The following is a 14,477-nucleotide window of genomic DNA, read 5'->3' on the forward strand; positions in this document are numbered from 1 at the left end:
AAAGAACATCATAAGAGATATTATGTTCTTTATTAATATTATCATGTTCTTTATCAATATTATGAATGTTCTTTAGATATACAAAAAGAACATAAAGCTGGATGTTCTTTGTAAAACAATTATATAATCTTTACAAAACGGCTATATGTTCTTTACAAAACAATTATATGTTTATTCCGCCTTTTATCGAAAATTCGGATGTACCATGCGCCTTATCTCATCAAAATGATAATCAATTACGTAAAAATAGAGTTACATGTTGAAATAATGCATGATACTTTTGACTTATAAGACTTGTTTTAATAATTAACACAAGGCCTGTTCTCATACAATTATTTTCAGTTCAGTTCAGCTCTAATAAGTTCAGTTAATTTCAGTTCCTAATTTCCTTCTCTTATAAAATATTCAGTTCAATTCACTTCAGCTCTAATAAGTTTAGTTCAGTAAATGAGAACAGGCTCGCAATGCCTTTAACATGTTTAACACTCCCTTGAATTTATCATTATGGTTTTTAAAATGACATAAGATACTATTATATGCAGAATACAATTTTGGTACAACTAACGTTTTACTCGGTATTATTTAGAAACAAGGATAAAAACCTCTTAAATCATATTTTAAATTAATTATACAAGTACAAGCGTTTTTATAGTACAATTAAATAGTCATGATATTATACCATCGTTTAGAAACAAACAAAAAAAATCTAGAAGGAATGAAGGATACTCCATGTATAAAAAGGTTAAACAAAAAGTCAATCCAAGGTCAAGAATGCATTGACTCAAGTAGAAAGATCAACCAATCTCATATTCACTTGAATAAGAGAGGATCGTAAAAGAGCCGACTAAATGTCGTCGGATAAAATTGATGTAACCTACCGTTTGTCCGTTTGTAAGTGAACAAGTTATGGGTTATTTTCAAGTTTGCAAAATGTCCCTCCTGAGCAATATTTATGAAACAATTTTTTGATGGTTAACTTTTTCATATGCAAGCAAGAACTTTGGAATAGTGATTACCCAAAAGATTTTGGATATACTACTTAAAAGTCATAAAATTAAATCTTAGTAGAGATTTTTTAAAAGTGCAAAAGTCAAAGTGTTGCAATTATTATAAAATGGAGGTAGTAAGTTAGTAACTTTCATATCTACGATAGTAAAAATCTCACGCCCGATTTCACCACCATCATCTTCATTGCCTTAGCATCTAGGGTCTGCCTCTTTCCTAGTTCAGCCCAGGCCATTAACCATGCACGCTCTGTATACCGTGTATGCCATAATTCAACTTGTTGTGGTTCTTCAATGCCTACAAACTTGGCAATTAAGTAGTTTTCCCGTGGAACCTCCTACCTTTGCATACATACTACTATATGATTTTCAGTATTCATTTTATAATTCAATTTCCTCTTTCATTCCTGCAAACAATTGTATCAAAATAAAGTTAAAGATTGCCCCAAAAAAAAGGTTAGAAGTTCAATTTACCATATAATTTGCGTTTTGGCATTTGGGCAAAGGATCCTTCAATTTTATACCCTCTACTATTGTCTATTGCACTTAACTCACTGGTACCTCAATATCCCCTGAGCTCCACACTGTCTTCAATACGTCTCATATGATTTAGGCAATTGCAGTTGCTTGCATCACTTGAATTGATGAATACACCTTGTTTTCACAAACTTTTTAAAAAATCGGGTGTACAATAATTATTGTACATCCATTATAAAGATAACCTAAAGTGATTATAAGTTACCTCTAAAATGAATAAAAGTTACATCAATATGCGTTAAAGTAACCTAATTCAAATAAAAATTATTACGCTTTATTAGTAAAGATTCACATTTTAAATGACTAAAATTCAATAATTAGTGATTGAATGCAATTAAATTACTTTTTTGTTGTTGATTTATATAAAAATTGTATTATGTTAAAAGTTACCCAAAAAAAAGACAAAAAGTTACCCTAAAATTAGCTAAAAGTTATCCTTATACTACTCGATGTACATTAATATTAGTGTAAACCGAATGTATACAAAAGTTTTTGCCTTTTTTTAGGGGAGTATTCAAATTAAAGCTGGACTTCAAATGCAAGACAAAGGAATATCATGCTTTGTAAAACAAAGAGACCTAGCTAGCAATTATATGAAAAACAATTGCAACAAATTCTTGACATAAGTACATTACCCATGAAAGCATAACTAGGAAGATTCCATGAAAGTTGTCCAAACAGGAAGATAAATTCCTTTTATTATCACATAATAATAGTCCATAACACAAAACACTGTCAAACATTATGCATATAACAATGTTCCTATCTCCAAATACGATAAACCAATACTAAAGAAAACAACTGAAAATCCAAGCATAACTAGGACATAATTAATTAATGATAAACAAGAAATTAAACAATATCCATCACATGATCATCACTTACATTGAATCTAGGGTTTAACATATCCATCAAGAACAACATAGGGTGTCTTTGATTCAGCTTGTGTCTTCCTCATTCGTTCCACGGACACATCAATGGAACTCCCTTGTTTAAGCCTGAATTCGTTTTGGTACAACTTTATCCTCTTTCCCTGTTTTTTCCTACCAGGCTCTTTTCCATGGAATCTATAACACAGCTCACGAAAGGCTTGTTTCGGAGTTAAATCTCTTCCATATTTGTCCTTCCTCTCAATACATATCTCCTTCGCTCCTCCTCCATCAACAATTTTCTTGTTCATGCTTCGTCCACTCATGATCATCGGTTCAACAGTTTGGCTCAACGCGCCTCGCTCCCTGAGCCAGTTCAGCGCACCATACGATCCTTTTCCAACAGGAGGTTCACGAAGTACCGATTCCTTCGTAACGTCGTCTTCTTTATTGTGATTTGATTCTTGATTGGGAAAAGCAGCCGCTTTCTCCATACGAATTCTTTTAGTAGAATCATCTAATTTATCAAAGGCAATTTGGTGGTCTATCTTTCGCTTCATAAAGATATCAGAAAATTCTGCTACCTTTTTCGCTGCCGGTCCTTTGCCATTGCTGCGCGAAACAAGATCTGAACCACCTACATCAGCGGACATGAGATTACACTGGTCGTCTGACATCTTAATAGGAAAAGACCTGTTATTTTCCTGTATTATAATGTGATCGATCTATGAATTAGAGAGAATGAAATACAGATTGTGGCAAAACAAAAGGAAAATACAAGTAGATTTTTCAGGAAACTGATTACTACCGATATTTGTTATTTATAGCGCTTGTTTTCTAAAACGGATAGCAGCGAGTTAACCTACAAAGATGGGATGAGAATAAAATACTTGATGCACAAGTAACCTTTGGATAACCTTGATCCGCACGTTGAGGACTAACAAATAATAGACCGACTATTGAATATAATACTGAGTATGTATTAATTTTTGTTTATTACTAGTTTTGTGCCCGTGCGATACCCGGGTTGTTTATTGAATTTTAAGATTAATATTTAATCTATATGTCAAATTTTAAAACATATCATTAATACAAATTTAGTTAGGAAATTATGTGTTTTAATTTTGTGACAATTTAAACTATGTAGTAGGCATGTAATGACTAATAATAATAACATTGGTGAAAACATTTCTTGACCCGTAACCTGAAATAATGACCCTGTCCGAAATGACTCGTAATCCGACCCGATTGACGGGTAGGTTTACACACAGTAATAAAATTATATTAGATTTTGAAGTATTATTATTTTAATTGGTTAGAATATATTATAAATAATAGATGTGGTACATTTTGAACTAATTACTTCGCTCCAAAAAAATATTATGATACAAAAAATAAAATTATATGATAATTTATGAGAGTTATAATGTAATTATTTTTTGAATAAAATTATAATTCAATTTGTAAATATTGGTACTTTATCGAAAATAAAACTCTAAATTAACAATTTTATCTTAAAATTCTATCTAAATTTGATTGAAAATAGAATTCTAAACAAACTTTTTATTCTACAAATTGAATTATGTATAACTCTATCCTACATGCGGCGACATTTGGCGAAAAGTTAGAACGACAAGTGTCGCTGTCTCGTCGCCTAGCTAAAAGTTTAGCTTTATATATTAGTTATATGATATGATTTACATCCGATCCGTTCAATTATAGTTGGTACAATTATTTCCTAAAAAAAAAAAAAAAACATAGTTGGTACAATTAAATATACGATTATTGTCAAAAGTTTAAATTTGGGAATTATTTATGGCTAAGGTTTATGGGGAAAGTTCCACTGCATGCACTTCTCTTTTGGGTTCTTGATAAGTTCTTAAAATGACTTTGGTAGGTGTTTGGTGTAGTATTCGCAAAATTTGTGATCGGAACATCATATGGTTGTTTGTTTAATTATGATGAAGAAGTAAAGGTGTGATTCAATTTTAAACATCAATTTATCCGAATTTATACTTTAACGAGATGAAGCCCGTGCGATGCACGGTTTGTTTGAATTTTTTAAAATAATATTTTTACATACATATTTATGTGCTAAAAATTGTTAAATATTTAGATAAAATTCCTGATATTAAAAGATAATATTTTATATTTAATTAATTTAAACTGGATAATCTCATTCGCTAATTTTGCTTACGTGTCAGTTAAATTATTTAATTCTAAAAGAAATTAACAATCTCGTATTTAACTGGCTACCACTAAAATTTATTATCCTACGTGGCGCGCTGAAAAAATTAAATCATACGTGGCTCTCTTTTATGAACTTTTAAAATAATTATTTTTTTTTATATAATTCAAATTGATTGAAAATAGAATTCTAAATTAACTTTTTTTTGCTACAAAATCTATCTATATTTATCCAACGTAGTACGACACTTGGAGAAAAGTTAAAACGCTAAATGATGATGTTGTCTTGTGGCCTAATTATAAGTTTATTATTTGGTATATTATCGAAAATAAAACTCTAAACAACAAACTTATTTTAAAATTCTATCCTAATTTGATTGAAAATGGAATGTTTAACTAACCGTCCATCTAAATCTATCCAAGGTGGCGCAACACGTACTGATTATTATCTTATGAACTCTATTTAAATCTATCCAATGTGGCGCGACACTTGGTGAAAAGTTAGAACGCCAAGTGTCGCAATTTCGTGACCTAGCTAAAAGTTTAGCTTTATATATTAGTTGTTATTATTATATATATGATATGATATATTAGATTGTTTACTTAAGGAATTATTTTCATGGTTGTTGACCTGCAAACCTCGACAATGGAAGAAAAGTAATGAACAGGGGAGGAAAAAGAGAGCAAGTGTCGGCTATTAGAGAAGGTTGTTATAGAATAATAGATTAAATAACTAAGACTACTCAAATTTCAAATACGAATCAAATAATAATAAAAACATCTAGAATTAAGTATCACCTCTAGCATAATCAATATAAGACATATTCTACCCCCAATCAATCAATGCATAGTCATTCTACCCCTAACATATAATACAATCAACAAGAGGAAAAGTAATCCCTATAAAATACCAAATGTATCTCTCGAGTTATCATCAATGGCTTCCCTAATCACAATCAAGCCTACTCTCGTGGAATATTGGAGACATTAAGTTCATTACTCTAAATTCTTAATCATTCATTCAACTATTCTCATGATGAACTTCAATCCGTTAATTGATTCATTCAAATCCGTTAAAAACACAACTCTTGTTGTGATCAAAACAAAGGAATGATAACAATACCAATTATCTCTAATCTGGTATAGGCATAAGAAAAATAAATTAAGTATGAACAATATAAACAACTAATTGAGAATTTAAAAGAAAAAATCAAGTATCAATTATGGCTGGGGTTCGACCTAACCCTAGAACAATAATCTACTCTAACATAATAAAAGAAATAAAATAATAGAAGAAAATATAATACTTGAATTAATAAAATAAAACTAAAGAGAAAACTAGGGTTCTAAACTAATGGGGAATGGGGTTATGAAATAATAAAGCCAAGGAGTATTGATAATAAAGCTAGGAATTAGAATAGAATTAGGAAAATAATCCGCTAATAAGATGATTTATTCGTCCAGGCACGAACGTGCTAGCATGAGGCACGCCCATGTCTCGTTGCTGCACGCGTAACTCGTCTTAAAACGGTCATAACTTGAGCTCCAGATCTTTGTTTGAGGCGTGTAATATATCTTTGGAAAGCTCTTGAAGTCTACTTTCCAATGCAATTTGAATCACTCCAATATCATTTGTACATCAAATGTTATGATCAGAATAGTAGACAAGACTCATATTGTCAATTTCGATAAGAAATGAGAAAATTATGGTTGTTTTATGAAGAACTGTTGAAGCTGGGGAAGAAGCACGAACATGCCTTGCATAGCACGCCCGTGCCTAGTCGAGGGAAGGCGTTTTGCTTCCTAATTTTGAGTACGCTTATGACAACTACTAATGCTATTCCTTGGGAGATAATTTAAGGTTTCTTTAGGGATTCCTTATGTTTTACATAGTATAAGCAACCGTTTAGGGGACAACTATTAGTGCTCATATTGATTAGCCTAACCAATTCATCTTGATATGTAACTCCGCTTGAGATATCTTAAGAGATTGAGAGTGTTGTATCTCTTTTGTTATATTTCTGGTTTATCCTCCATAAAAGCTAGTAAGAAAATATTATCCCTTTCTCTGTTGGCATAGGTCATGCGACCGAACAACGTAAATCTATGTGTTCATCTCATCTATTTTCTACAATATTCCTCAAATTTGCGTTTTTTATACTTCGTATGATTTTCTATGTTACGCACATATCAAACACATTACCCAAATAAATCAGTCCTTGTTAATTTCTTAACAAATATGATGGAGTTTGATTTTGGTATGGTGGTGACGGGTGAGTGGTGGTGGGCTAGTCGTGGGATGATAGTTAACATGATAGTTGGGGAGGTGATAAAGAGATAAAAACGAGGCAACATGCTCTGCATACGAGGGTCAACACCAAATAAATCAAGTGAAAGCTTGAATTCATCCGGTCCCTTTTCACGAAAATAAATTCATGTAAGGTTTCAATTTGTCAACTTTTTAAATAAAATAACCCTTCTCACAGAAAAAGTCTACTTAAAAAGGATCCTTTTGACAAATTTTCCTTTCTGCTTCGCATTTATAATTATCCAAACTAGTAGATGAACAAGTTAGTTAATCTTGTTGCTTGGTTAAGATTTAAGTACATAGAATCATCAAATAGATCGCTCTTATTTCCTAAGATGGACCAAGGCAATAGGCCCAAGTCTATATTTATTTGCCAATGAATTTGGATTTTCAATGAAAAGGCTCTCTCTAAACGAAGGCCCAAGTCGGCATACTATGGTAAGGTAACAACTAACAAGTAGTCAACTCAACTACACTCTTCCCGTTAATCCGTTATCCCGTATCATGAGGTGGAAGGACACTCTTCCCGGAAGCTTCAAGCTTGGACTTTTTATTTATTTTTTTTTATTTTTTTTATTTTTTTATCAACTCGAATTTTTAGTGGCCTTTTTGGAATTTTTTTTTTCTTTTTTTTGAGCAACTCGAATTTTTAGTAGCCGAATTTTTGGAATTAAACTAGACTATATCAGACTATCAGTACATTTGACGCCTTTTTTTTTTTTTGAAAGGTGTCACATTGACGCCTAATATAACAAGTCACATAACATATAAAATCTACCCCCTAAAGAAAAAAGCGTCATAAAACCAACATCAACAATCTCCCACTTTTTTCCTACAGCAACCCTTTCAGTCTAAGATGGAGCAAATAAGTGCTCAAAACCGGCCAAATTTCCAGCAGATAGTAATTTGCAACTTCCACATGACTCCCAACAACGTCCATCAAGGGCATCAACAAACACCATTTATTGAGCCAAAATCGTTCAATCCAAAGGCCTTAAACACCATCTTTATCTTCATATCCACATTCTTTCTTAGCTTGCTTCAGTTGAAAAGTCAAGGTGATCATGCAATTTCCCCCTTTTCCACTAACCCTAACACTATTCTAGTCTCTATTGTTTGGCTTTTGCTATATTGTTGGGCCTACGCTGCTTGCTTAAGACAATCACCATCATTGACAACCTCTGTGTCATCCTCTCCCCCACCAACATCACCTTCATCGTCGCAACCACCACTATCATTGATGTCTACGCCATCGCCATCTCTGCCCCCAACAATACCCTTACCATCATCACCACCAAAAACTAAGCCTTACCAAGAGATTTGTCAAGAAATGATGATTATATTTGGGGCACTGACATTGACATCTCTAGGGTCACTCCTCTTCCCTAGCTCAGCCCAACACCACACTCTCTATACCATGTACGCCATAATAGGACTAGGACTGATTTTTCATTGGGCAAGGTTATGCCAGAAAATTTCTCAAGCACCTAGGATGAACCTCCTTCCTTTGCATACCAGAGAGATAGCCCAACCTTAAACAAAAACTGCAGCGAATATTAGAAAAGGTTATAACACTGCAGATAGAGCAGCGTATGTATGTTTAGCTGTTATTTGAGCAACAAATTTCTTTGAAAATCCTATATTCTCCAATCAGACCAAAATGGATCCAAGGCAAAATAATCAGAGGATTAAGATGTGATGTAGTATTGTAGTGCACTTATACATCCTTTCATCATTTGTATTAGACAAAACGAATATTTGAAGGGTCAAGGAGCTATGCTTATAATCAAACCTAGCTAGTGTAAACATGAAATGTAAATAGAATTTTGCCCTTTGTTCTATCATAGTGCTTCTGCATCAAAATTGTCTTCAGATGCAAAACTACAAATCTATGACTTCGTCTCAACAAAAACTAATCAGTTTCTTCTCCATATAAATGTATTAGGAGTATATCATCCAAAGGTTTGTAATAGAGAACTAAATCACATCAAGAAAAAAAAAATATGCACAAAAACACATAGAGCCTGGCTATTCTTTTTTGTATTATACATGATACTGTGTTAATCCTTACAAATCAAAACATTATTTTCACAGCCAAAACCAAATTACAATTCTGACAAAGCACAAGGAGCTTTTATAGAAATAAAAAATAAAAAAATATAAGTACTTGTGCATAGATACATATGTGAAAGTAAATGTACACATGAAACAAACCAAAGCCCCTCTTCATGGTTCCAGGTGAACCTAAAATCGATTGTCGTCACTCACCCTTGTGGCTCTCTAAACACCCAAAAAAATAAGCCCCAAGTGATTACAGATTACATATTACTGATGAATCATCATTGCATCAACCATTCTTTTTGCAGACATTTATGAAGAGGTAATTTATAATCTTCGAGAGGCATTATTATGGATTCCTAGGTGACTAGTTGACTACAATTTCTCAGTCATACTATGCTCTCTACGCACTTTATACAACAAATGAAGTGGGCTTTGTGCTTCATTACCAATGGTTTTACTAGACTTTGAATTAATGGTGATCCTACTAATCAAACAGGAGTTTGATTAACTGTGCATTACCCTAGATCAAGCAGTCCACTGGTAGCCTTCAAACAATCAGATCAAGCAAAGTAAAGATTCAACCCAAGCCAAGCTGAGTCAAAAATTTCTTGACTCTATACAAATCAAATCGACTTGAGAATTAATAGCTCATCAATAAAATTTACGTCCACAATTTTTCATTTAGGCCCCGTTTGGTTTGATGTAAAATATCTTCAATGGAAAATTAGTTTTCATGGAAAACATTTTCAAGGAAAACCAAAATTGCAAATTAGTTTCCTTTGTTTGGTACCATTAAGAAAAGTTCTAGAGAAATAAAAAAAAAAAATATAGATTTGGAAATGTAAGGATGGAAGAGAGGAAAGTAAAAAGGAGGTAAGGAAAAGGGGAGGCAAAGTTGGCTTCTCTTGTTTTGCAAAGGAAAATGCTTTCCACCATTAAAGATGCAATCTTCCACCATTGGGAAAATTGTTTTCCGCCCCTTCACAAACCAAATAAAGGAAAATGGGAAAATCATTTTCTATGAAAATATTTTACATCAAACCAAATAAGGCCTTATTCTAATACTCCGTATAATGTATTTATGCAAATTAGGTTAAGGCTACCAGTGGAAATCCATTGAGGCTGTTTCCCACAAATGACCCTAATCCTTCCATATGTTACCAGTACATAGCAACTATTGATATTTTTACTAATCATTTATACCTAATGCTTGTTATCATAACGGAAATATGGTAACATTCACTTATTTTTTTAAACTAATAAGGCATTTTGAAAATTTTCACAAATGCATCACAAAGTCTCGAAAATGCTATAAAATGACAGAAGGCAAGCATATATAAGATTTAAGCCAATAATTAAGCACAGCATATATTATCACCCCATTGAAAAGAACAGATTTCTACACAGAAGACCCAAGAAACCAGTGATCATAATCATTCGTTGAAATTCCAGAATATATGTTTGCCTCTACAGACTATACAATGATATAAACGTTGTTCTGAATTTGACAACAGACCTGTGCAGGCCAAGAGCTCTGAAAATACTCAACAATAGCTAGTTAGTAATTACCTACTTAACCTTCCACTTCGGAACTGTGCAGTTGCAAGCGGTTTGATCCAAGCAATATCCGAGTGACCGAACCAGTCTTACAAACACAGTGCCCATTGGCTTAAGTCTCTCATGAGCCTCCCTCACCAAAATACCACCTCATGCCATAACTCAATGGAGCGGATAGGCCAGCTCTTCCGAGCAGTTTTCAACAGTGTTACACATCCCGTTTTCGCCTAAGGCCACAGAACACTTGAAAAATCAGAAATCATATCCATATCAACGATAGCACACTATGTAGCAAATTAGCAATACAATCATAAATACAAGGTATAATATGGAAATTGGGAAAATGCATCAAAGGCCATACTCTTAATATATACTCTATAATCAAATGAAAAACACAGCACCTACAATTTGAAGTCAAGCATCAAATACCTACAAACTTGCACACTATGCAATGCCAAATGATTTCAAGCAGCCAAACAGGGCAATTTTGATTTACAAATGATTAATAATTTAAAACCTAAATTGATTGATAATTTTATTTTATTTTATTTTTCTAATAAAAGAGGAAATAATAGAATTCGAGCACCCAATTCCCAGAAGGCCAGAAAAATTAGTAAACAGTATGGGTTGATGCCCAATTACACAATTTCTTAACAAAAATAAATAAAAATTGCAAATAAGGATTGAAATCACCAAATTAAGGACGAAAACCAAATAGGGAATTACAAAAGACTTCAGCTTACAGAGCTTTACTCTTCGATAAAATCTGGAGCAATGAGGAAGTCTCTGTCTTAGGGTTTTGGAGATTGTAATTTTGGTTTTGCTATATTATCGCAACTGCCCATTTTCAACGGAGGAGGATTAAGGGAAGGAAAGGCTCGAATCACTTTACTCGGCAGTCGCTATTAGACTACGTTTTTTTTTTCATCGGTGTGTTATGTTGTAAACGGGATTTAATTACATATATTATGGGCGTGTTCGACGCTAGCTTTTGAATAGCTTTTAGTGGTTTGACTTGGTCAAGACACTACTTAACAAATAATGTGAGTATTTGCCAAAATAGTGATTAGGGTAGCTTTTAGTGGTGGATGCGACTTTTATGAAAAGTTAGAATTATTAGCTTTTGGCCCTATTTGGTGGTAGCATTTGAGGTAACAATTAGCGTCTTGACCGATCAAAACACTACTAGAAAAAAATTGAGTGTTTGGCAAGCTATGGTAGCGATTCTAGTAGCGGTTAGCAATAGAGGTAGCGTTTAGGTAGCTTTTCTCAAACGTTAAAAATAGTACTCCGCAGCGTTTAGAAGTATCGGGTAGCGTTTGACAAATTTTTATTACTTTTTAAATAATATTTATATAAATTTTGATATATTTTAGTATTGCAACCGCTACTTTTGCCAAACACTCATACTATCAACCGTTAGTTTGACAAGTAATCTTTATCCACTACTGATTGACAGCTACTCGATTACTCGCTATCTTAACAGCTACCCGTTACTTTACGCTAAAAGCTACCCGCTACTGCTACTTTTGCCAAACAAGACCTTTAGATTTAGAGGTAGCTTTTGAGGTTACTGTTGAAAATTTAATCTATAGTTTTAAAAATAATATTGATTTTTATATGTAACACCTAGTCAACCGCTACTTTACCGAATATTTATACCTAAATTACTTATCTTCACAGCTAACAACTACTTTTACCGTTAATGACTACATTGACAGCTATATTTTGCCGAAAACGCCATATTTTTTTTTTCTTTTTTAAACAACCCCCCATCTCTATAGTAGAATTATCATATTTTTTATAGCAGAATTGTCCATTGAATTGTCACTTAATTGATGCCTTGAAGGTAAAGTAAAGACTAAAGAAATTCTCAAAGTTAAACCCTTGCAAAAAAACGCTAAAAAGAAATCTCAATATATTTCACAGAACACAACCAAGAATATTCTATTATCCTCTTTAAATCTTGTTAGGAAAACGGGTATAGTTCCACTCAAGTCAGAATACCTGCCTAAAAACAAAAGGCATATTCCCGAGCATTTTACTTATCTTCTATTCCCACTTAATTAATCTACCTAAGTAATTCCTTCCTTAATTAAACCGTCTATTTTACACCCTTGGATTAGATTGTCACACCTCATCCAACGATTCAGAATAACCCTCAGAATATCAAAATATTCTACAGTATATTCCTTAGGGAAAGTTTTCAAAGTATAAATACTTGGGACCTTTAGATTTATTACCCACAAACAAAAAACAATCTATCAATTCTTCAAAGTTTCTGAGTTTGTTCTTAGTAATTTTTGTAAGCAATGGAGGGATTAATGGTGGTTTTCGACTTCGATAAAACGATTATCGACTGTGATAGTGATAATTGGGTTGTTGATGAATTGGGTTATACACAACTCTTCGATCAACTCGTAAAAATCATGCCTTGGAACACTATGATGGTTAGTTTTTTGTTCGATTGAATTAAATTTATGTTTATCCTCTGTTTTTATTCTTTTGTTCATGAGATTTGACATATTGTACTTATGTTTTGTTGATCATATAACAGGATACATTGATGAAAGAAATGCATACACAAGGCGTAACAATCGATGACATTGCACGAGTCTTGAAAAGAGTTCCGATTCATCCTCGTGTCGTTCCCGCAATCAAAGCCGCCCATGCTGCAGGGTATTTTAACTTTCTCTCGTTTATGCTCTCTTTGTTTGGAATTTATAGTCACGTTGATAATTGATATGCTTTTAAAATTTATAGTCATGTTGATATTTGATACGCTTTTAAAATTAATAATGTTATGACTAAATTTTGAATGTTTATTTACGTGTAGGTGTGATCTGAGAATTGTAAGTGACGCAAATATGTTCTTCATCGAGACCATACTAGATCATCTTGGGTTGAAGGATTGTTTCTCGGAGATTAACACAAATCCGGGTTATGTTGACGGAGAAGGGAGATTAAGGATTTTGCCAATACATGATTTTACTAAATCTCCTCACGGATGCAGTAACCCCTGCCCTCCAAACATGTGCAAGGTAAATATATTTTGTAACAATTATTTATCAAAACCTGTATAAATTAAATTAAATGTTATGTTATATGTTGATGTCTAATTATTTGTTATAATTTGAATTAATCTCAGGGTTTAGTGATAAAAAGGCTATTATGTGAACATGGAAACAAGAAAGTGATCTATTTAGGAGATGGAATTGGAGATTATTGCCCTTCCTTAAGGCTAAGAGAAGAAGACCATGTTATGCCAAGGTTCAACTTTCCAGCATATGATATGATCTCAAGTAATCCAATGCTTATCAAAGCCAAGATCCATGGATGGGCCGACGGTGGCGATCTCGAGCGGGTTCTATTGGCTCTCATCCAAGATAATATCAACTGTGGAGATGATTACAATGTTGATCAATTAATCAACCTTGATTGCAAGCTTGAGATTTTGCCTGTTACTTCTGATATAGAGTTTCGGCCTAAGGTTTTATGTGTTCCTTTTTAGAAAGTGGCTAACTTCTGTAATACTATTGAAAAAGGGTGAAAGAATAGTTCAATGTAATTTTTGTTTGGTAGAATCAAAAGATTCAAAACTATAGAGGAATTGTTTAAGGTTTTGATCTGAGGATTATGTATGTAATTAACCTTTGTTGCCCAATTGAGCAACTTATTCAATGAATGAAATTGTACTTTTAGTGACACTTATTGCCATCTCTATATTCTCTACTAATAGTAATGAAGAAAAGTTGAAAAACTTGTTTCTCTAATTAGTTAATTAAAGATATTTTGCTTGTCAATCTAATTTAGGTCAATCAAATTAACATTTAAGCTCCTATTTATCAATGGGATTAATCTCTATCTCCGCAATGTCCAAAAATTCCTAAACCATCAACAACAATGATATATGTTCATGGGATCCAATTACATCTTAGAATCACAATTAGTTGA

At 32.9% G+C, this 14,477-nt stretch overlaps 1 protein-coding gene and 1 long non-coding RNA gene across 2 annotated transcripts; one reads left to right on the plus strand and one right to left on the minus strand.

Annotated features, from left to right (window-relative positions):
• Positions 1 to 10,301: 10,301 nt before the first annotated feature.
• On the minus strand, positions 10,302 to 11,441 carry LOC145579837 (uncharacterized). Its single transcript, XR_014099230.1, has 2 exons — positions 11,267 to 11,441; positions 10,302 to 10,750 (listed from the first exon to the last, which is right to left on the minus strand). It is a non-coding gene; the product is annotated as an uncharacterized LOC145579837 (long non-coding RNA).
• Positions 11,442 to 12,780: 1,339 nt separating this feature from the next.
• On the plus strand, positions 12,781 to 14,082 carry LOC145579841 (inorganic pyrophosphatase 2-like). The gene is made up of 4 exons (XM_081637129.1): positions 12,781 to 12,973; positions 13,081 to 13,202; positions 13,360 to 13,564; positions 13,672 to 14,082. The coding sequence occupies exons 1-4, from the start codon at positions 12,836 to 12,838 to the stop codon at positions 14,032 to 14,034; spliced, it is 828 nt and encodes a 275-aa protein (XP_081493255.1). The 5' UTR covers positions 12,781 to 12,835; the 3' UTR covers positions 14,035 to 14,082.
• The last annotated feature ends 395 nt before the right edge of the window (positions 14,083 to 14,477 follow it).

This window comes from Chenopodium album, chromosome 2, assembly GCF_948465745.1.
Source record: "Chenopodium album chromosome 2, dcCheAlbu1.1, whole genome shotgun sequence".
NCBI lineage: Eukaryota > Viridiplantae > Streptophyta > Magnoliopsida > Caryophyllales > Amaranthaceae > Chenopodium > Chenopodium album.